Genomic DNA, 19681 nt, shown 5'->3' with positions numbered 1-19681 from the left:
CCACATTTTGAGGAACGTTTCTATTTCGAATTTTCGATCGTAGTTAACTTGCTTAATATTCTAACGATTTTCATACTTTTAAGGGATATTAATTATTTTTTTAATTTTTGTCTTTTATATAGAGTTCAGGCTTTTTTGGGATTCAGTGTTTGGCCAAAAATGCTCCTTTTTTAGTGATTTTTCGATCGTTGTTCATTTATTCACTTTTTATAGGGGGTACATCAGGATTTTTTTGGGATCCAGACTTTGGCCAAAAATGCTCCCTTTTGGTGGTTTTTTGATCGTAGTTCATAAAAGTCAAGGAGTACAGCTGAAAGACCGACTGTTTTGGACAGCTTGCTTAATTTTCTAACGATCCCAAACAATTTTCTGAATATTTAATTTTTTTTTAAATTTTTTCATTTTTTATAGGGGGTACATCAGGATTTTTTTTTGGGATTTAGAGTTTGGCCAAAAATGCTATCTTCTTGGTGGTTTTTTGATCGTAGATCATAAAAATGAAGGAGTACAGTTGAAAGACCGACTGTTTTGGACAGCTTGCTTAATTTTCTAACGATCCCAATCAATTTTATGAATATTTAATTTTTTTAAATTTTTTTCACTTTTTATAGGGGGTACATCAGGATTTTTTTGGGATTTAGAGTTTGGCCAAAAATGCTATCTTCTTGGTGGTTTTTTGATCGTAGTTCACCCGAATCAAGGAGTACAGCTGACCGGCTGTTTTGGACAGCTTGCTTAATTTTCTAACGATCCCAATCAATTTTATGAATATTTAATTTTTTTTAAATTTTTTTACTTTTTATAGGGGGTACATCAGGATTTTTTGGGATCCAGACTTTGGACAAAAATTCTACTTTTTGGTGGTTTTTTGATCTTAGTTCACCCGAATCAAGGAGTACAGCTGAAAAACCGACTGTTTTGGACAGCTTGCTTAATTTTCTAACGATCCCAATCAATTTTATGAATATTTAATTTTTAAAAATTTTTTTCATTTTTTATTTATTTATTTGGGATCCAGACTTTGGCCAAAAATGCCCCCTTTTTGGTGGTTTTTTGATCGTAGTTCATAAAAATCAAGGAGTACAGCTGAAAGACCGACTGTTTTGGACAGCTTGCTTAATTTTCTAGCAATCCCAATCAATTTTATGAATATTTAATTTTTTTAAAATTTTTTCATTTTTTTATAGGGGGTACATCAGGATTTTTTGGGATCCAGACTTTGGCCAAAAAGGCTCCCTTTTTGGTGGTTTCTTGATCGTAGTTCACCCGAATCAAGGAGTACATCTGTTTTGGACAGCTTGCTGGGCCAAATAGGTTTATCTCGACTGACTGGCGGTCAAAAGCTCGACTCCCGGAAAAAGCTCGAGTATGCAGCAAACCAAAACTTTGGCCAGGACCCGAGAGGAGCGTTAACAGTCGCGTTACCGAGTTTGCCCTCCGACTGAGGGATGCTGCAATGTAATCTCCGCAAATTTCGTATTCGTTACATTCTCGGCGAAGACGGGAGACGTGCTGTACGAAAATAATTTTTCTTTAGAGTGAACTCCCGAAGGAAGTGTGTGTTGAACAAATAACTCCTTGGACTGTTCCTTGTGCTCGCTGAAGGGCGGGCGAGAGTGCATAGGTTTTGATGGATTTTAACAATCTTTTGTTTAATCTGCATATGCTGGCGTGTGCGGTGCGCATGGCATACATAAATACCAACAAAGTCCCGAAAGCCGTATTCACACTGAAGGGACTTTGCAGAACCCTATAAACACCTTTGTACCCATTTACGAAATACCAGACCTTGGGCCAAACCCACGCAGCGAATAAGTGGGCATTGGATGCCCCCGAACTCCATGTGAGAAGAAAAGCATAGGAGCTGCCTTTGCAGGAGGAAGTGCTGTGAGACAAGTGCCGCCTAATATCGGCTCCGATGCCAATGTCATCCAAGTGGGAGTCTTGAGATACTGGAGACCTGTTTCCACCTCCCACTTGCTCGCAGCCGTAATACAAAAAGTATTGAGGGTGCAGCAGTGGCGACGAAAACAAGCACACAGCGTGGATAAATAATATTGAAACAATCATAAGTTATATAATTAGTGGGAAGGTCTTAACCGAATGGACTTCCATTAAAAGGGATTGTCCAAAATGGCTTATATGTTTTTTTGAGTGACACCCACGCGAAAAACAAGTCCGGTTAAGTGTAGCCATACAGCAGAGATACATCAGGTGGGCGGGACGCGCACCCCTCCCCCGCGTACAGCCACCCACACGGCCAAACACCCACAACTTCTTGTTATACATGTAACAACAAGACGAAATCATTAAGTGAATTTCATTATTTTAAAAGTTCCGCCCCCGAAATATAACTCTAGATCCGCCTCTCGGGAGGGAAATGTGTTGTGCGCAAGCGCTCAAACCGAAATAATCTCTCCATCCCTCTCTCACTCTCTCTCTCTCTCTCTCTCTCTATCCTAACAGAGTCGTAACAGAAGTCAGCAGAAAGCAACAGCACAGCAGCATCCGCTCGGCAGCAGCAGAGCACAAGCACGAGCAAATGCTTTGGCAGCAGAAGCAGTAAAGCTCGCCGAACGCCACTACACACGTTACGTGCCTATGAGTGGGCGAGTTTGTGTACATGTCTGGACATGTATTTGACAGCCTTTCCCTTTTGGCCATTGGTATGCTTCGTGTGGCTCTGTAAGTACTCCTTTTGTGGATATCTGTTAACGCCTACGCCGCACAGGGACCTTTAAAACAACCAAAACATAATCTTTGCAAGTCGACCCAGCCCCATGAAAACTGACCTCTCCCAAAGCCATCTTCTGCTGAGGGATCTTATTAAAAAGTTTATTTTTGTTTTAGTTTTTGGTATATGATATGATATGATATGATATGATATGATATGATGTGATGTGATGTGATATGATATGATATGATATGATATGATATGATATGATATGATATGATATGATATGATATGATATGATATGATATGATATGATATATGATATGATGTGATATGATATGATATGATATGATATGATATGATATGATATGATATGATATGATATGATATATGATATGATGTGATATGATATGATATGATATGATATGATATGATATGATATGATATGATATGATATTATATGATGTGATGTGATGTGATGTGATGTGATGTGATGTGATGTGATATGATATGATATGATATGTTTCTAAGCAATCAAAAAGAGCCAATGGAGCAATAGAATTCTTTTGCGATTTTCTACCTACTTTATTTTGAGTTACTACAAATGCACAAATTTACGAAAGACACTTCAACATTGTGGGAAGTTTTGTATTATCACTGTTTTTACACTTTGAACTTTACATATACATTTTTATGCGGTGAAATCAATCTTTTACATTCTTGTATTCTTATATTTGATCAGGTTTCGGTCTAGGCGACTTGACGAAATTTTCTGTGAAACGTAACGCGCCCCACTATGGAATACATCCGACAAATGCACTGGGGCGTTGGGATTGGAATAAGCACAAGCAGTTGCACTCGGACGCCAGGCTTGGGCATTTAGAGACGGGGAACGAGTCCCGGGAGGACCAGCTGTCGGAGGAGCTGAGCAAGTTCGGAGAGAAGCTCCTTCCCGTCTCCAATTATCCGCCTTATCAGCACAACAACGAGGACAGGGATAGCCAGGAAGTCCATCACAGTGGCGAGGGTAGATTGCATACGATGGAATCGTCCACGCCCTCGAGGGCGAGGATATCCGGAGGCTCTAGCTCGAGCGATACCCCCAAATTTCGAAATATCGGCGCCCAAAGGGGTCGAGCCGAAGTCGGAGGCGGTGGACTACGGGAGGCTGATCGAATCAGTTCCCGCGGTCGGGATGGATTCATAGGTAGACCCAGCAACAAGCAGAAGCCGTTCAGGGTCAATCTGGCTGTTCTGGTGCAGGATGATCCTAGTCAGCCGGGCGAGACGTATGCCAACTGTCAGAACTCGAATGAGTCCGGCGAGAATTGCAACCCCGAGGAGGATGCGATGCCGAATTTGCAGAGGGATTGCGAGAAGACCGGGCTGCATGTAATGTGCCCCCGAACCTTTCGATGCATCAGCAAGTACTGGCTCTGCGATGGCGACGACGATTGCGGTGACTATTCGGATGAGACGCATTGCGGAGCACGGACGAACTGCACCGAGGATCAGTTCGAGTGCCTGAACGGGTTCTGCATTCCGCGGACGTGGCTCTGCGACGGGGAGAACGATTGCAAGGACTTCTCCGACGAGACCCACTGCAATCGCACCACCTGCACGGATGAGCACTTCACCTGCAACGATGGCTACTGCATCTCCCTGGCCTTCCGGTGCGATGGGGAGCACGACTGCAACGACAACTCGGATGAGCTCAAGTGCGCGGCAGTGATCAACAGTTGTCCGGAGGGCGAGTTCAAGTGCCGCGGGGGATTGGGTGGAGCCGGTGGTCCCAGTGGACAGTGCATCCTCAATCGCTTCCGTTGCGATGGGGACAACGATTGCGGGGACTGGAGCGACGAGGAGAACTGTCCGCAGAAGCCATCGCTATGCACCTCCAACGAGTACAAGTGCGCCGACGGTACCTGCATCCCGAAGCGCTGGAAGTGTGACAAGGAACAGGACTGCGATGGGGGCGAGGACGAGAACGACTGCGGAAGCCTGAGTTCGGAGCATCCGTTGACCTGCGGATCGGATGAGTTCACCTGCAACAATGGACGCTGTATCCTGGTAGGACCAAGGTTTTAATCTAATGAGTCATATGATAATTTTATTCATTTTTTTTTTACAGAAAACTTGGCTCTGCGATGGCTATCCAGACTGCACTTCTGGAGAGGATGAGGTTGAATGCCACCTACAATGTGACCTGGGACAGTTTTTATGCCCAACCAGACAAAACATAACAAATCTCAAGTGAGTTGGAGATAAGTTGGGAAAAAAAACAAAAAAAAAAGATAATTTTTTCAACTTTCTTCTATAATCTAATATTTTAACACGTCACCAACAAAGGTCTTATCAATATAATTCGATTGCTGTTTTTCTAGAATATGTGTTCACCAGAAACACATTTGCGATGGCCACAACGAATGTCCTGCCGGCGAGGACGAGGCGGACTGCCCCAAGGAACGAAAGTGCCTAGAGCCCAGTCCGTGTGAGCAACTCTGCATTGAAACCAATGCGGGATTGGAGGAGTGTGCCTGTCGACTTGGCTATGTCATGGACAAAAACAAAGTTAAGTAAGTACACGATGGTCTATGGTATAGCCGACATGATCATAAACTGATAACCTTAATTGCTCAGCTGCACGGATATAGATGAATGCCAGTACCTGACCAGTCCGGTTTGTTCGCAAAAGTGCCACAATACCCAGGGTTCCTTTAAGTGCTCCTGCGAAACGGGCTATATACTTCGTCCAGATCTAAGATCCTGCAAAGCGCTGGGTGGAGCGATGACCCTGTTGGTGGCTAACCGATGGGACATTCGCCGGGTTACGCTCAGCAACAACCGATATACGGCGATTGTCAAGGGACTACACAATGCGATTGCATTAGACTTCCATCATCGCAAGGGACTGATGTTCTGGTCCGATGTCTCCACCGATGTCATCAAAATGGTCTATATGAATGGGACTAGGGTTCGAGACGTCATCAAATGGGGTCTGGAGTCGCCGGGAGGAATAGCAGTGGACTGGATTCACGATCTGCTCTTCTGGACCGATTCCGGCACAAGGCGAGTGGAGGTGTCCAATTTCCAGGGCAACCTGCGCACCGTCATTGCCTCCTATGATCTGGACAAGCCACGTGCCATCGTCGTGCATCCCGGCGAGGCTCTGGCATTCTGGAGCGATTGGGGACCGAATCCGAAGATAGAGCGCGCCTTCATGGACGGAACACAACGAAAAGTTATCATATCAAAGGGTGTTACCTGGCCAAATGGTCTGGCAATTGATTTTCCTAACAGCAAGATTTACTGGGCGGATGCCAAGCAGCATGCCATCGAATGCTCCAATTTGGATGGTAGTGATCGAAATAAGATCCTCAGCACACACCTGCCACACCCGTTTGCCCTTACCCTGTTCGAGGACACAATGTACTGGACAGACTGGAATACGAAGACGGTATCGGCGGCCGATAAAATAACAGGAAAGGAATTCCGAGCGGTCCATGAGAACTTCCATTTCCCCATGGACATCCATGCCTATCATCCTGCCCGTCAGCCCGAGTATGCCGATCGTTGCCAAAAGGATCGGAGAGGTCTGCGTGGAGGTTGTTCCCATCTGTGTCTGCCCAACAAAACCTCCCGTCGATGCGGATGTCCCATAGGACTTTCCCTGAAAGAGGACGGAAAGACCTGTAAAAGTACCGCCGACAAACTGGTTCTGGTGGCTCGACGCAAGGACATCCGACTGAGACACCTGAAGAACAATCAAGCGGATCCCAACGAGGTTGATATGATAGTCCCGTTGGACAACCTTAAACATGCGGTTGCTCTGGACTGGTGCAGTGATACGGACTTCATCTATTGGACCGATGTGGAGCGTAGCACCATTAACAAGGCCCACCTCAATGGAAGCTATCAGCAGCGTGTCGTGCACTCCAACTTGGTCTCCCCTGTGGGCTTGGCTCTGGATTGGATAACCGATAAACTGTATTGGACAGACCCGTCAACGAATCGAATCGAAGTGGCCACTACGAATGGAAAGATGCGAACCCTGCTCATATGGGAGAAGCTTTACAAGCCACGGGATATCGTTGTGAACCCGATTGGTTAGTTGAACACGTTCTAATTATCTAAGTCATGTGTGGGTGTGTAAAGCCAAAGGCGGTATATATATTAGATATGTATTAACATTCTGCATGAAATGGAGGTAATTTTCAATACCTCATCATTCTCTTCATACAAGTCGAATCATCATTATTACCGCGATACCCAGTATAGAGAGTTTTATCTTCAGGTAGGCTCTGGTTTTGACTTTCGCAAAAAATTTCCGATTTCCTTTTTAAAAATAACCCACCGGTTTTTGCAAGAAGCCAGTCACTAGTATCATTAATTTCTACACATACTCGGTTTAATCCCAAAATCCCAAACCATTTATTTCTATAGCTTCTGTACTAACTTGTCTACTTATTTTTATCAAGATGGCTTTATGTTTTGGTCGGATTGGGGTGATGATCCTATGATTGAACGTGCCAATATGGATGGTCATGATCGCATAACTATATCATCGAAAAAGCTTATCTATCCCAATGGACTGGCGATTGATTATGAGAAGAGTAAAATCTACTTTGTTGACGGTGGCACAAAGACGCTGGAGTACATGAACTTTGATGGCAGCGGTCGTCAAGTTATTTTAAGTACGTAGTGAATGATAATAGTTTACAATATTACAGGATTAATATAAACTCACCTCTTTTCCAACAGATGGGCTGGGGCATCCTTTTGGCTTGGATGTTAACGAAGGTCGCGTGTTTTGGACAGACTGGGATACCAAGTCTGTGATGAGCGCCAACAAGCTGACGGGCAAGGACACCAATATAATTATCGCCAATAGTACGGATCTCATGGACATTCGGGTGTTTCATCGCACCCGAAGGCGCATCTTCAACGCCTGCGATAAACTGAATGGAGGATGCTCCCACCTGTGTCTACTGAATCCCACTAGTTACACTTGTGCCTGCACCGTGGGGGTTCAACTAAAGGATGACAAGCACACATGTTCCGAAGGACCTACTCAGTACATTCTGTTTGCCCATAGAATTGATATAAGGCAAATATCATTGGACTTCGACCACCTGATCGATGTTGTCCTTCCCCTGCCGCCAATCTCAAATGCGGTGGCTCTGGATGTCGATCGCAATACGGGAAACATCTTTTGGTCGGACACCGTTGAGAATGTCATAATGAGCTCCAGTCCAGATGGCCTACACGTGCATAAGGTCGTTGGGGATAGTTTGGAGAATCCCGATGGGCTGGTTGTCGATTCGATCGGTCGAACAATATATTGGGCGGATGCCGGTCGCCACACTATAGAAGTAGCCAGTCTTGATGGTAGTAATCGACATGTCATAGCCTACAAGGATCTGGAGTCCCCGCGTGGCTTGGCTTTGGACTATGAAGCTGGTCTTTTGTTTTGGACCGATTGGGGCCACTATCGTAAGATTGAGAGATCCCATTTGGATGGTAATGAAAGATCTCGCATTGTCACCGCCAATCTTGGATGGCCCAATGGTCTGTCACTCGATTTGAAGAGCAAGCGAATCTACTGGGTCGATGCTCGTCTGAAGACCATCGACTCGTGTGACTATACGGGAAACCAACGCAAGTTGATTATGTCCTCCCTGCATCATCCATACGCCTTGGCTCTGTCTGAAGATAACATCTATTGGACCGATTGGAAGTCGAAGGCCTTGCACATGACCGAAAGAAGGAACATTACGGCGAAGCGTGACATAATCACTAACATCGATGGATTGATGGACATCAAGGTCATCTATCAGGATCAGCAGATGGTCGAGAATGTTTGTGGACGCAATAACGGTGGCTGCTCGCACCTCTGTTTACGCAATCCTTCTGGGTTTTCATGTCAATGCCCCATCGGCCTGAGGTTACGTCAGAACAGCACAACGCAATGCCAAAATCTACCAGAGGTAAGCTTCTCCTTCCGTCCTTTTCTTGTAATATCTTGCTAATTAAAACTATTTCTCCCAGGACTATCTTCTTATCGCCTTGCGTTCAGGAATTGGTATGATTTCTTTGAACTCCGGTGATTTCATGGATGTCGTCCTACCCATAAACGGTGTGCATGGAGCAGTCGTACTTGATTTCCATTACCGGAAAAATCTGCTCTTTTTCGCCGATGTCAACCTGGACGTAATTCGGAGAGTTAATCTGTTGAATCTAACCGAAAGCAAGGTCATTGTAAATACCGAAGTGCTTACCCCCAACGGAATAGCCGTCGACTGGATAGCAGACAACCTATATTGGTCCGATACCGATCGCAAGCTAATAGAGGTGGCTCGGATTGATGGTAGCTGTCGTAAAAGGATCATAGAGGATAATCTGGGTGATCCACGCTCACTTATTGTGCATCCTAAGAAGGCGTATGAACTTGTCCTATTTGTGGTCTGTTAGCATTTTATTTACCTATTTGTAATTTTAGCTATTTGTTTTGGTCGGATTGGAGCTCCCCAGCTAAGATCGAACGCAGCTACTTGGATGGTTCGAATCGAACTGTTCTTATAACATCGGGAATCGGCTTTCCAACTGGCCTAACTATCGATTTTAGGTAAGTTTAAACCCTACACGACATACATTATATTATATGCATATTATTTTATTGGAAAACAGCAATCGGAGGTTGCTTTGGGCCGACGCCTTGGAGGACAACATCGGCCAAGTGGACTTCAATGGCAAACGCCGTCAAACTATTGTTCCTTACGCACCGCATCCATTTGGTCTGACTATGGTAGGGTTGACTATCACCGTGGTCAATAGATATGATGCTAATAGAACCTTTTTTATCTAGTTTGATAATAGCATTTTCTGGACCGATTGGTACAATAAGTCGGTGTACCGATCTCAACGGTTGCCACGAAGTGGATTTGGTAATCCGTTTGAGGTTCGCGATGCCCTAAGTGGCGCTCTGGATATTCGCGCCGTTTCGCTGAACCGCCAACCCAAAAGCTGGAATCACTGCGCTCAGGACAATGGAGGTTGTTCCCATCTCTGTCTCTATCGCTTTGTCGACTACGTGTGCGCTTGTCCGGACATAATGGATCCCAAGGATGCGCCATGTTCGACGAGGCCCAAGGTCTTGGTGCATGCCAATTTGGAAAACGATCAGCTGCTCGAATACTCCGACGAGTCCACCGATGATTCCACAGCGCCCGAGCTGATGGGCGAGTCCAATAACCATGGCGTCGATGGCCACACGAAAAAGAGCGACCAGGAAAGAGAGTTCTTTGTCCTAGTGGCGCTGGGCGTGGTCATTGTTATGGTTGTCATTATAATACTCGTTATCTTCAGTAAGTAAAAATTAAAATCTCAAAATATGTTAAAAAACTCTTAAGGTTTAAAATCGTATGAAAGTGTGCCTAATAGTATGCTGTTTTTTTGAAGATGAAATTCTAATTTGAATTAGCATACTTTTGGGGGAGGTTTCAAACACACTATTATCTGACTTCATCTTCGATTTAATGAACTATCTTTTATATTTGCAGTGCTTGCCTTCAATACGAGCAAGAAGAAAAACAAACGTAACTCCCGCGGTTCCAGTAGATCCGTACTAACCTTCTCAAATCCGAACTACAACGTTGATGGCACGCCAATGGAGCCAAAGACGAATATATGGAAACGATTTAAATACGATAAGTCTCATGTAAGATCTAAAACGGATCAAATACAATGAAAATTTTGATATACCATTGCAATTATCCCAGCAGGAACGAGCCGGGGTCTATGAAGAGCGTAGTCTAACCACAGAGACGGCTTCCTCGAGCCTTTTTGTGCCGACACCATCACCGATGGCATCGCCTTCAACAAAAACAATCCAACTGACAACGCTCTCGACTATCACATAGCTGGCATAAATAGTTAATTGGCCCTTCAAAAGAAAAAATCTTTGAAACCATTTCTCTATTCATGCAAATGTGATTCATTTGATTGTAAATGTGGAAATCAACTGTTTTTTTAAATTAATTTTTTCTTTAAAACCAGTAGTAAATTCCATTATTTCCTTCATGGTTTTTTTTTCGTGAGTACAAATGTGTCCTGTTAAAGATCAAAGGGTGTTTTATGATAATACAAATGAAATATATTATATAAAAATGATATATTATTCAATTATGTAATAACTAAATTATTTTCCTATTTTTTTTTAAATAATAAGTAATAACTATTAAGTAATTCGGGTGCTTCAACTTTGAAACAAAAAATATCCTACTATTGGGCGCGTTTTTTGTTTGCTGATCACAAATTAATATGGCCATAACTTGGTTTATGTTTATGTTTGATTGATATGATAATGATCAAATCATTGTTAAGTCCAATCAAAAAAAAAAAAAAACAAGTGTGTGTGCGGAAGTTTTTAATAGATTATCCCTGCAAAGAAAATGTAAAGAAACTTCCTCATTTCGGTTTTCCAGCTCTTGTGCTAGGCAGTTGACCTAAGTCTGTATGCAAATTGTACTAAGCCTTAATTAAATGAGAGGCACCAATAAATTTTTTCAGAGCCCTAGGAAGCCCCATACCGTTTGGTTTAGTGGGTCGCATAAAATGTTATTAAACTGATTTAGTTCAAAAATGTTTCTCGAAATATGAAAACCGCGGGCTTAATTCCATTCAGGGCTTCAGCAAAATATCTGGTACCTTAAGTTTTCTATCCGTGTTTGTAAATATATTTTTTGCTTGCAGATGTATAAACTATTAAATTAAAACAAAAAAAGCATTCTTGTATTTGCTCAACAAATTTGGGGCAAACTGATTTTTTGTCTTTTTTGTAACATTAATGATTTCGCTAAGTTTTGCCGGAAATTCAATGCTGAATTATTATCCAGAGGGTGTCATAGTTTTTGGCCAAAATATTGTAACTTTTGTAAAAGCGTCCTAAAGAGTTAAAGGTTTTGAGGTTTCAAGGGTGATGCAAATGTGTAAGGAAATGTTTACCATCGGCGATGATCGTTCTGGATATATATGTGGTATTACCTACATTAAATGTTGTTACGAATTTACTTAGTGTACTGAATGTGTTTTATTTTTGATTTCGCCTAATCAGCTTCATCGTTGGTTTCTACGAGCATGCTTGCTATTTAAGCGTAAAAGCATTCTTAATGCTTTGGAGTAAGTAGAGGTGTACTGCAGTTTTCACGGATTAGAGTGAAACCGGAAATAAACAATTTGAGAGAAGGACAAATGGTCCCGATAGCTTTTTGCAACGAGCTTTGGAAAAGTTTCACTGAGCTTTTCGGTTCCAATGCATGAGATTTTGACGACAAAGATTATATTTTATGACTAGCCCTTTTATTATATTTTAAATTTTATATTTTGTATCGCTTTATAATTAGCTAATAATACCAACTCAAAAAGAACTCGTGACGAGGAGCTGTGACCTAGTACACTGTCCTTCCGGCAAAAGCTCGTCGTCTATGGGGTGGATCCCAGCACCTAGGTCAATGCTCCAAAAAAAAAAGGTTTCGTACACGAACTTTTCACTTTCGAGTTCGCAGGCTTCGTCTTGATCGCAATGCGATCGTAATGTTTTTCGACCACCGCAATTTTGGTTTTACTTAATGCTTCGGTTTTACTTGATGACATAATTAAAAACGCTCGTAATTTAATTTTTGTTTTGTATATTTTACAAAATTAAAAAACATAATATGTGGTTAAGAAAACGTTTTTCCAAACACTTAGAGGCACTTTTGCAAATAATATTTGCAGGTTTTATTCTGAAAACGATTTAACAACATAAGTCGCCAAATAATGCGTATGTGTTCTGCATGCTCTAATGCAAAAGAAGGTTTTGTGACCAAGGGACATAGAATAAAAGGCGTCTCGACTTAATTGCAACATGCTTTGCGCATGGCGAATACAAAACTGTGCCAGCGGCTATTGATGCTGCATTATATAAAGCCTGTCACAACGTGCAGTAGTTTTAATACGGACTAGTCCAAATGGTGATGAGAACGTCAGGGTTTTGGTCTCCGTCTGTATTCGGGAAATAATTACTTTCATAGCACCCTTAAACTTCTCATAATATTTGAAATGGCTCCAAGAGCGCCAGCTCTACTTATTATAACCGGGTAAGTTAATTAGTACAAGCTGGATCTAATTAATCTAGAATAGTTCTGAAATGCATTTGAGTGAAATAAAATTAGTCTAAGTGGCATTCCAATTTAAGAAAGCTAAGTGACATTTTCAACAAGGAAATATTAATTTATGCGCACCCCATTTTCAAAATCTGGGCTACATGAGCATGTCACTCACTTGGTTTGACGGGATGCAATCAATAAAAGTGGGCAAACAGTCGATTGATTTTATAATTCCGACACTCTGGCGCAAAGTGAATGAACTGAAGGACACCTAAAGCACCTAAACTTTTGCGTTACAGGTTTTTAATCTACTTCAACTGTGTATGCGAAGGGGACGTAGGTGATGGTACTCTAGAGCCTACTTCATCGGATCTTCTTTATATAAAGGCTTTGGGGCCATCTACAATTTTGAACAAAATGCCGAATATTACAAATGAGTTTAGTTCGAGAATATTCAATTCAATTCGCGTATTGCCGTCCCTAAAAGAAATGACAGCTCGATCGATGAACCGAAGTCAAAACAACATGACTCGGTATTTTTCCGAGATTTCCAATCAAAGTCGAGTTCCGCGAAAAGCATCGGCTGATATGCTCAGTCGCAATATATCGATGATTTTGGAAAACCTACTGAAGCGCTACGAGCAGTCGCAGTTACCCACGCATGGACAAGGAGTACCCACGGTGGTGCAAACCAATATCCTTATCCGTAGCATGGGTCCGGTTTCGGAACTGGACATGGACTACTCGATGGATTGCTATTTCCGGCAGTATTGGCGGGACAAACGGCTGAGCTTCAAGGGACCCATCAAGAGTCTATCCCTTAGCATCAAAATGCTCGACAAGATTTGGAGACCAGACACTTATTTCTACAACGGCAAGCACTCGCAAATTCACATGATTACTGTGCCCAACAAATTGCTCAGACTGGACCAAAACGGAGGGATTCTCTACTCAATGCGGTATATTTTTATCTGTTACTATATAAGTACTAGTTAAATAATATTATTCTCATATACAGATTAACAATTAAGGCCACATGTCCCATGGAACTGCAAAACTTCCCCATGGACAGGCAGTCATGCCCCCTTGTCATAGGGAGTTGTGAGTTCACTAGTCTTCACATTGTTCATATAATATATCCATCTTTGAACACTTTAGATGGTTACATCAACCAACAGCTAATCTATGAGTGGAAAAATCAAGATGATGCCGTCTCATTCGTTCCGGGGATGACTTTAAATCAGTTCGACCTTATAAGCATGATGCATCGGAATTTTACAACAGTGCGTCGAGAAGGTGACTTCTCGGTCTTACACGTGGCATTTAATCTAAAACGTCACACTGGATACTTTCTGATCCAAGTAAGAAATCTCTGGAGGCTTTAAGCCTTTAAGGGTCACCTAAAAGTATGACATTTTCTTTTAGACCAGAAGTCACAGCATGCTTTCAAACACTTTCTAAATACCTAATATGCCTTATATTCAACTAATTTAGGTATATGTACCCTGTATTCTGATCGTGGTTTTGTCATGGGTCTCGTTTTGGATACACCGTGAGGCCACGAGCGACCGGGTCAGTCTGTGTGTAACCTCGGTTCTGACTCTGTCCACCATTAGCTTGGACTCACGCACAGATTTGCCGAAAGTGAAGTATGCCACCGCCTTGGATTGGTTTCTATTGATGAGCTTTCTATACTGCATTGCCACCCTGCTGGAATTCGCCGGCGTGCACTACTTTACCAAGCTTGGGAGCGGTGAGAGTCCTCAGCTGGAGGATCAGTGGGAGGACATCTGCATAGCTAACTCTGTGTCGGATCACGCGGCTGATGGGGATGCTGATGCCGATGCTGATGCCGACGCTGATGCCGACGCTGATGCTGAACCATTTGCAGATGAGGACTCGAGTGATGGCACTGAAAATGATGAAAACGAGGGGGCGGTTAGTGAGTCGATGGACTCCAAGAACGGGGTCTGTGCTTGCAACAACCACGATGCTCTGGAACTGGAATATGAGGTTTCACTGCAAAACTCGCTGGCGGGGCCTGGTTTTCTCAAGCGCAATGCCATCTTCTGTCCCACATACAATGTGAGTAAGATCCAAGTGAGTAAGGTTCGGTAACTAACCTTTCTTCTTCCCTAACCAGGATCCGTCGTACATCCTGCCGAACACCATGGAGAGAACCACTCAAACGGAGCCTCCGGCCGTGTCACGATTGCATCAGATGTGGATGTGCCTGAAGAGTGACAACAGTTTCCGGAGGCAACGGGAGCGCAACGCAGCGGCACAAAAAAGCGAACAGGGGAGCGCCAACTGCTATGTGAACAGTGTATCACTAATCGATCGAGTGGCACGAGTTGCCTTCCCCATGTCCTTTGCATTTCTGAACCTTTTGTACTGGTGGGCTTACGGAATGTATAAAAAAGAGTTCTCTTGGTCCAATATGAAGGCATAGACAAGCTTAATAAATGTTAAAAAATTACCAGAGTTATAAAATATTTTATAATATTTTATGTGCGCTACTTTGTTTATTTTGGGCAAAAGTAGATCGTTATGTTATTGGTCGCAATATATTTACTCATTTGAAATCATTTCAAAAGTAAAATGATTAAAAAGACATCAAATTTAATCATTGAACCTTTTGTACTATTATAATATTGCACTTTGAATGGGGCTCGCTGTATTGCCGGCAAAAGCTCGTCGGCTGGGGGGTGAGTCGTAATGGTAAGAGGATGCAATTTATTTGATCATAGGAATATCATTTTCAGAATGACATAAGCAAGCGCAAGTTGCGTTTTTTAAATTTTTACAATTTAAAAAATTAAAAAAAAAAACATGTAAAGCTTTTTAAGAACTTAGCCCCACGACCGCAGGATGTCGCTTTCGAAAAGCACAGTCCCATTGCCAAGCCGAACAGCGAAAAGGACATTCTTGGAAAGCACAGGCCTATGTATGTATTTGATAAAGCGAACAAACTTGGATAATAGGGATGCGCAATGCAGGTCAAGCCGAGCGAAATGAACTCACCCGAGAAGCTTCTGCACAAGCATCTCCATAAGCAATTATTCATTAGATAGATATAGATACTGTGGGTGCTCGCACGCAGCAGTTCGGGGCTACGCGTCAACCAGGACCAAAATACAAAATACAAATATACAAAATACTGACTGGACAGGGACGGCAAATAAAAGGTGCCAGCGGGCGAGGGAGAGGGCTCTACAGTGATAAAGTTTGCCAATGCATAAAGCTGAGTCTGCGATTGCAAATTCCCCTTTTATTGCCTAGTGCTGGTGATATTGATATGGATGAAAAGGCAAGACAAACAGGAACTGCTGCCCCAAATGCATGGGTTGTGTTGCGAATGCTGGCGATTTGAATGCAATGGTGCTTTGATATCAACGTCCATTTAATTGTGCCTTCGTCAACCTGATTCGGCTTTTCTTTAATTTAGTGTGTTAGCCCACATAAAATTAGTATGTTCGGCATACTTTAATTTTGGCAAGAATCATGTACTAGCGGCTAGTTGCTTAAAAGTTAATTCGGGAGACCTCGAAAAGTGAGCTGGATACAAAATGAGAACAACATCGGTGCACTAATCAGGCGACAGAATGAAAACAAGGACACGCGCTCGGCGTTGCCACCTTGTGGAGGTGTTTTAAAGTGAACAATTAATTTAATGGCGTTCTAATTGAGCAATTACTTTCTACAACATGATTATTTCCGAGACATTACATAATACAATGGGTTTAAGGAGAGTGTCCTCAATGGGAATACAGTGTGCGAACAGCATCCTTTTTTGTTTACATTTCAGTGAAATTTAAGGGAGGTTTTAAAATTGTTTAAACCAATACAAAATAGCTACCAATATCCAAAGAATTCGCGAGTGAAATTTAATGCCATGTTTTTTAAGGTGTTTCCTGATCATTTTTGTGATATATCATCATTGAGAATGGTCTTTTTCCGTGCAATCCACAGCTCCTCGAAACATGCCAGGGTAAGGAAGCCAGATGCATTTGATTTTGCTGCCGCGATGTTAGAAGCAAAGCTGGAAATGACAGCGCAATCGATTCCAAAAAGTTGAGACCCAACAACGACACAAGCAAAAGCTGTCAATATGTCATGTTTTACGCGCGTCGGAGTAACCTGTAGTCTGTTCTTCTTCCTACTGGGCGCCCAGCTACAATTGATTCGGTAGGTGATTAAAAAGTACACTTACAGAAAAACTAGGCAACAATTATTAAACTTATAGGGGGTTCAGGTTATACCTTTAATTTCTTTGTGGAAATAAATACTAAATACCATAGTGATTTCAAAAACTCTAAGCTGATCATCATCTTTATAACCATATATAAATCATAAATTTACCCAACTGTGCTAACTACTTTCAGATGTATTCGAAAAGATGTGCTTGCCGGCCGCCTTGAGAATGTTACGCAAACAATATCAAACATACTACAGGGCTACGATATTCGACTGAGGCCCAATTTTGGCGGAGAGCCTCTGCATGTCGGTATGGATTTGACCATAGCCAGCTTTGATGCCATATCAGAAGTTAACATGGTGAGTAAAGACACTGTCATAGGATGGCGAAAATAATTCTGATTACATTTATCCGGTCGCAACGATAGGATTATACGATAACGATGTATTTAAATCAGTACTGGCGCGATGAGCGTTTGGCATTTAATATCTTTGGACAATACTTTGATGACGATGATAATGACGACGGCATCAGTGATGTGCTAACACTATCAGGAGACTTTGCTGAAAAGATATGGGTACCAGACACGTTTTTCGCTAATGATAAAAACAGGTACCACTCTGAGCTAAAGCTATTTTTCAACTAAATCTTCAACTCATTCGCCTAGCTTTCTGCACGATGTCACTGAGAGAAACAAACTGGTACGTCTGGGCGGCGATGGAGCTGTCACCTATGGCATGCGGTTCACCACGACCCTCGCGTGCATGATGGATCTGCACTACTATCCACTGGACTCCCAGAACTGCACTGTGGAAATAGAGAGCTGTAAGTAAGCTCTATGATACTATGGTTCTAGTTGTGAGGACAAGGATCTCGGTATCTAATGTTTGGGGAACACAACCAATCTTCCCTTAGATATATATGAATTTTTTAATACTACATACGTAGCCTATATTATACTAAACTTAAAAAGATACGGATGGGGTTCTCGATATCTAAGATCTAGTTAATATACCAGAGTGTTCTATATCAGAAGGTAAAATGTTGTTTTAAAATTGGAGATGCAGATAAATATCTCAAGATCTAATGTTTCGGATAACTCAGGGATATCTTCAATAAGATAGATAGATATAGATTTTGTTTCAAAGACAACACACCATAGTTTCCTTTGTCTGGATAGAAAATATTTCTCCAGTCTGAAGATACATTTAGAATTCTCAGGACCTAATATTCGGGTTAACCCTGAGATATCTTATTAGGTAACATATCATACTAAACTTTGACTGATACAGAGAAGGATTTCAATATCTAAGACCTAGATAAAACAACATAGTTTCCTATATTCGAATAATTAATAGTGTTTACAGTCTGAATATATAGATAGAGATCTCAAGACCCAAAATTTGGGATAGACATTATTTACTATGTTTATAATAACTAACTACTTTTGCAGATGGATATACGGTCAGCGATGTGGTCATGTACTGGAAGCCAACGCCCGTCCGCGGAGTGGAGGACGCGGAACTGCCCCAGTTCACGATCATTGGCTATGAGACCAATGATCGCAAGGAGCGCCTGGCCACCGGAGTCTATCAGCGACTCTCGCTGTCGTTCAAATTGCAACGAAACATTGGATACTTTGTTTTCCAGACCTACCTGCCCAGCATTCTGATAGTAATGCTGTCGTGGGTCTCGTTCTGGATAAACCACGAGGCGACGAGCGCCCGAGTTGCATTGGGGATCACCACGGTGCTCACCATGACCACAATTAGCACGGGTGTTCGCAGCTCACTGCCTCGTATATCGTATGTAAAGGCAATCGACATTTATCTGGTCATGTGCTTCGTTTTTGTATTTGCAGCCCTTCTTGAATACGCTGCCGTTAACTATACTTACTGGGGCAAAAGAGCTAAAAAGAAAATAAAGAAGGTGAAAGAGTGTTGTCCAGGGAAGATCGGTGGGTTTAGTACTTGGTTAGGATTAGACTATGATTATAGCAACTCGAAATACCTTCCTCAGGAAAGAGCGAAAGATCCGAAACGTGTTCAACGACAGAGGACATCATCGAACTGCAGGACGTTCGCATGAGTCCCATACCCTCTCTACGAAGGGGTACCTACAACGCCACCCTCGACTCCATCGGCACCGAGACCATGAACTTGGGAAAGTTTCCGCCAAGCTTTCGAATAACTCGTAATTATGGCACCGGACACAGCCAGCTGAGGCGTCGCGCACAGAGGGGTAATAGTACTACAGCTTACTATTACAATATTATAATCTAATATTACATCGTTTTACAGGTATCAACGCCCGCCCACGCATGTTGCATGCACTCAAGAGAGGTGCCTCTGCCATTAAAGCCACTATACCGAAGATCAAAGATGTCAATATCATCGACAAGTACTCCCGCATGATATTTCCAATCAGTTTCCTTGCGTTCAACCTTGGCTACTGGCTGTTTTATATTCTGGAATGATATATGCCAACAAACAAACGAGTAGTTAATTCCCTCTAGAAACAGAACCATGGGATCCAAAAACAACTTTTTATAACCTCCATAATAAAGATTGACTTCGCCATAATATTTGGGCGTACCTGAAAACGAATCGTGTTCACTTGCAGGTTGTTCAGAATTAACAAAAAGTTTAGATCTACAAAAACATA

The 19681-nt window shown here is 42.4% G+C and overlaps 3 protein-coding genes across 5 annotated transcripts; all 3 read left to right on the top strand.

Annotated features, from left to right (window-relative positions):
• Positions 1 to 1247: 1247 nt before the first annotated feature.
• LOC108025809 (low-density lipoprotein receptor-related protein 4) lies at positions 1248 to 11768 on the top strand. Of its 3 annotated transcripts, none has more exons than XM_050887420.1 (14): positions 1248 to 1458; positions 2467 to 2685; positions 3417 to 4744; positions 4806 to 4927; positions 5059 to 5250; positions 5315 to 6780; positions 7153 to 7368; positions 7436 to 8661; positions 8723 to 9114; positions 9174 to 9299; positions 9362 to 9479; positions 9540 to 10038; positions 10234 to 10391; positions 10456 to 11768. In XM_050887420.1, exons 2-14 carry the CDS (start codon positions 2634 to 2636, stop codon positions 10591 to 10593), a joined length of 6033 nt encoding a protein of 2010 aa, XP_050743377.1. In that variant the 5' UTR covers positions 1248 to 1458; positions 2467 to 2633; the 3' UTR covers positions 10594 to 11768. The 3 variants fall into 3 exon arrangements, with proteins under 3 accessions (XP_050743377.1, XP_050743376.1, XP_016951945.1); XM_050887419.1 differs by lacking the exon at positions 1248 to 1458 and adding an exon at positions 1499 to 1514; XM_017096456.3 differs by lacking the exon at positions 1248 to 1458 and having other exon boundaries at positions 1505 to 2685.
• A 389-nt stretch (positions 11769 to 12157) lies between these two features.
• LOC108025636 (gamma-aminobutyric acid receptor subunit alpha-6) lies at positions 12158 to 15298 on the top strand. Its single transcript, XM_044093087.2, has 5 exons — positions 12158 to 12810; positions 13119 to 13778; positions 13838 to 14180; positions 14314 to 14904; positions 14963 to 15298. Exons 1-5 carry the CDS (start codon positions 12773 to 12775, stop codon positions 15269 to 15271), a joined length of 1941 nt encoding a protein of 646 aa, XP_043949022.1. The 5' UTR covers positions 12158 to 12772; the 3' UTR covers positions 15272 to 15298.
• A 592-nt stretch (positions 15299 to 15890) lies between these two features.
• On the top strand, positions 15891 to 19619 carry LOC108025816 (gamma-aminobutyric acid receptor subunit beta-like). The gene is made up of 8 exons (XM_017096467.3): positions 15891 to 16007; positions 16792 to 17007; positions 17205 to 17376; positions 17445 to 17629; positions 17685 to 17842; positions 18471 to 18974; positions 19037 to 19258; positions 19318 to 19619. The coding sequence occupies exons 2-8, from the start codon at positions 16931 to 16933 to the stop codon at positions 19491 to 19493; spliced, it is 1494 nt and encodes a 497-aa protein (XP_016951956.1). The 5' UTR covers positions 15891 to 16007; positions 16792 to 16930; the 3' UTR covers positions 19494 to 19619.
• Positions 19620 to 19681: the final 62 nt, after the last annotated feature.

Source organism: Drosophila biarmipes, chromosome X, assembly GCF_025231255.1.
Source record: "Drosophila biarmipes strain raj3 chromosome X, RU_DBia_V1.1, whole genome shotgun sequence".
Taxonomy (NCBI): domain Eukaryota; kingdom Metazoa; phylum Arthropoda; class Insecta; order Diptera; family Drosophilidae; genus Drosophila; species Drosophila biarmipes.
This window is presented reverse-complemented; position numbering and strand designations above follow the sequence as displayed.

Bases quoted from the DNA above. Each gene is read 5' to 3' on its own strand.
- LOC108025809 (XM_050887420.1), top strand. From the start codon at position 2,634: ATGTATTTGACAGCCTTTCCCTTTTGGCCATTGGTATGCTTCGTGTGG. The intron at 4,745-4,805 runs GTAGGACCAAGG...TTTTTTTTACAG, and splicing joins ACAATGGACGCTGTATCCTG to AAAACTTGGCTCTGCGATGG. The intron at 9,300-9,361 runs GTAAGTTTAAAC...ATTGGAAAACAG, and splicing joins GGCCTAACTATCGATTTTAG to CAATCGGAGGTTGCTTTGGG.
- LOC108025636 (XM_044093087.2), top strand. From the start codon at position 12,773: ATGGCTCCAAGAGCGCCAGCTCTACTTATTATAACCGG. The intron at 12,811-13,118 runs GTAAGTTAATTA...TTTGCGTTACAG, and splicing joins GCTCTACTTATTATAACCGG to GTTTTTAATCTACTTCAACT. The intron at 13,779-13,837 runs GTATATTTTTAT...TCTCATATACAG, and splicing joins GGGATTCTCTACTCAATGCG to ATTAACAATTAAGGCCACAT.
- LOC108025816 (XM_017096467.3), top strand. From the start codon at position 16,931: ATGTCATGTTTTACGCGCGTCGGAGTAACCTGTAGTCTGTTCTTCTTC. The intron at 17,843-18,470 runs GTAAGTAAGCTC...CTACTTTTGCAG, and splicing joins CACTGTGGAAATAGAGAGCT to ATGGATATACGGTCAGCGAT. The intron at 19,259-19,317 runs GTAATAGTACTA...ATCGTTTTACAG, and splicing joins GAGGCGTCGCGCACAGAGGG to GTATCAACGCCCGCCCACGC.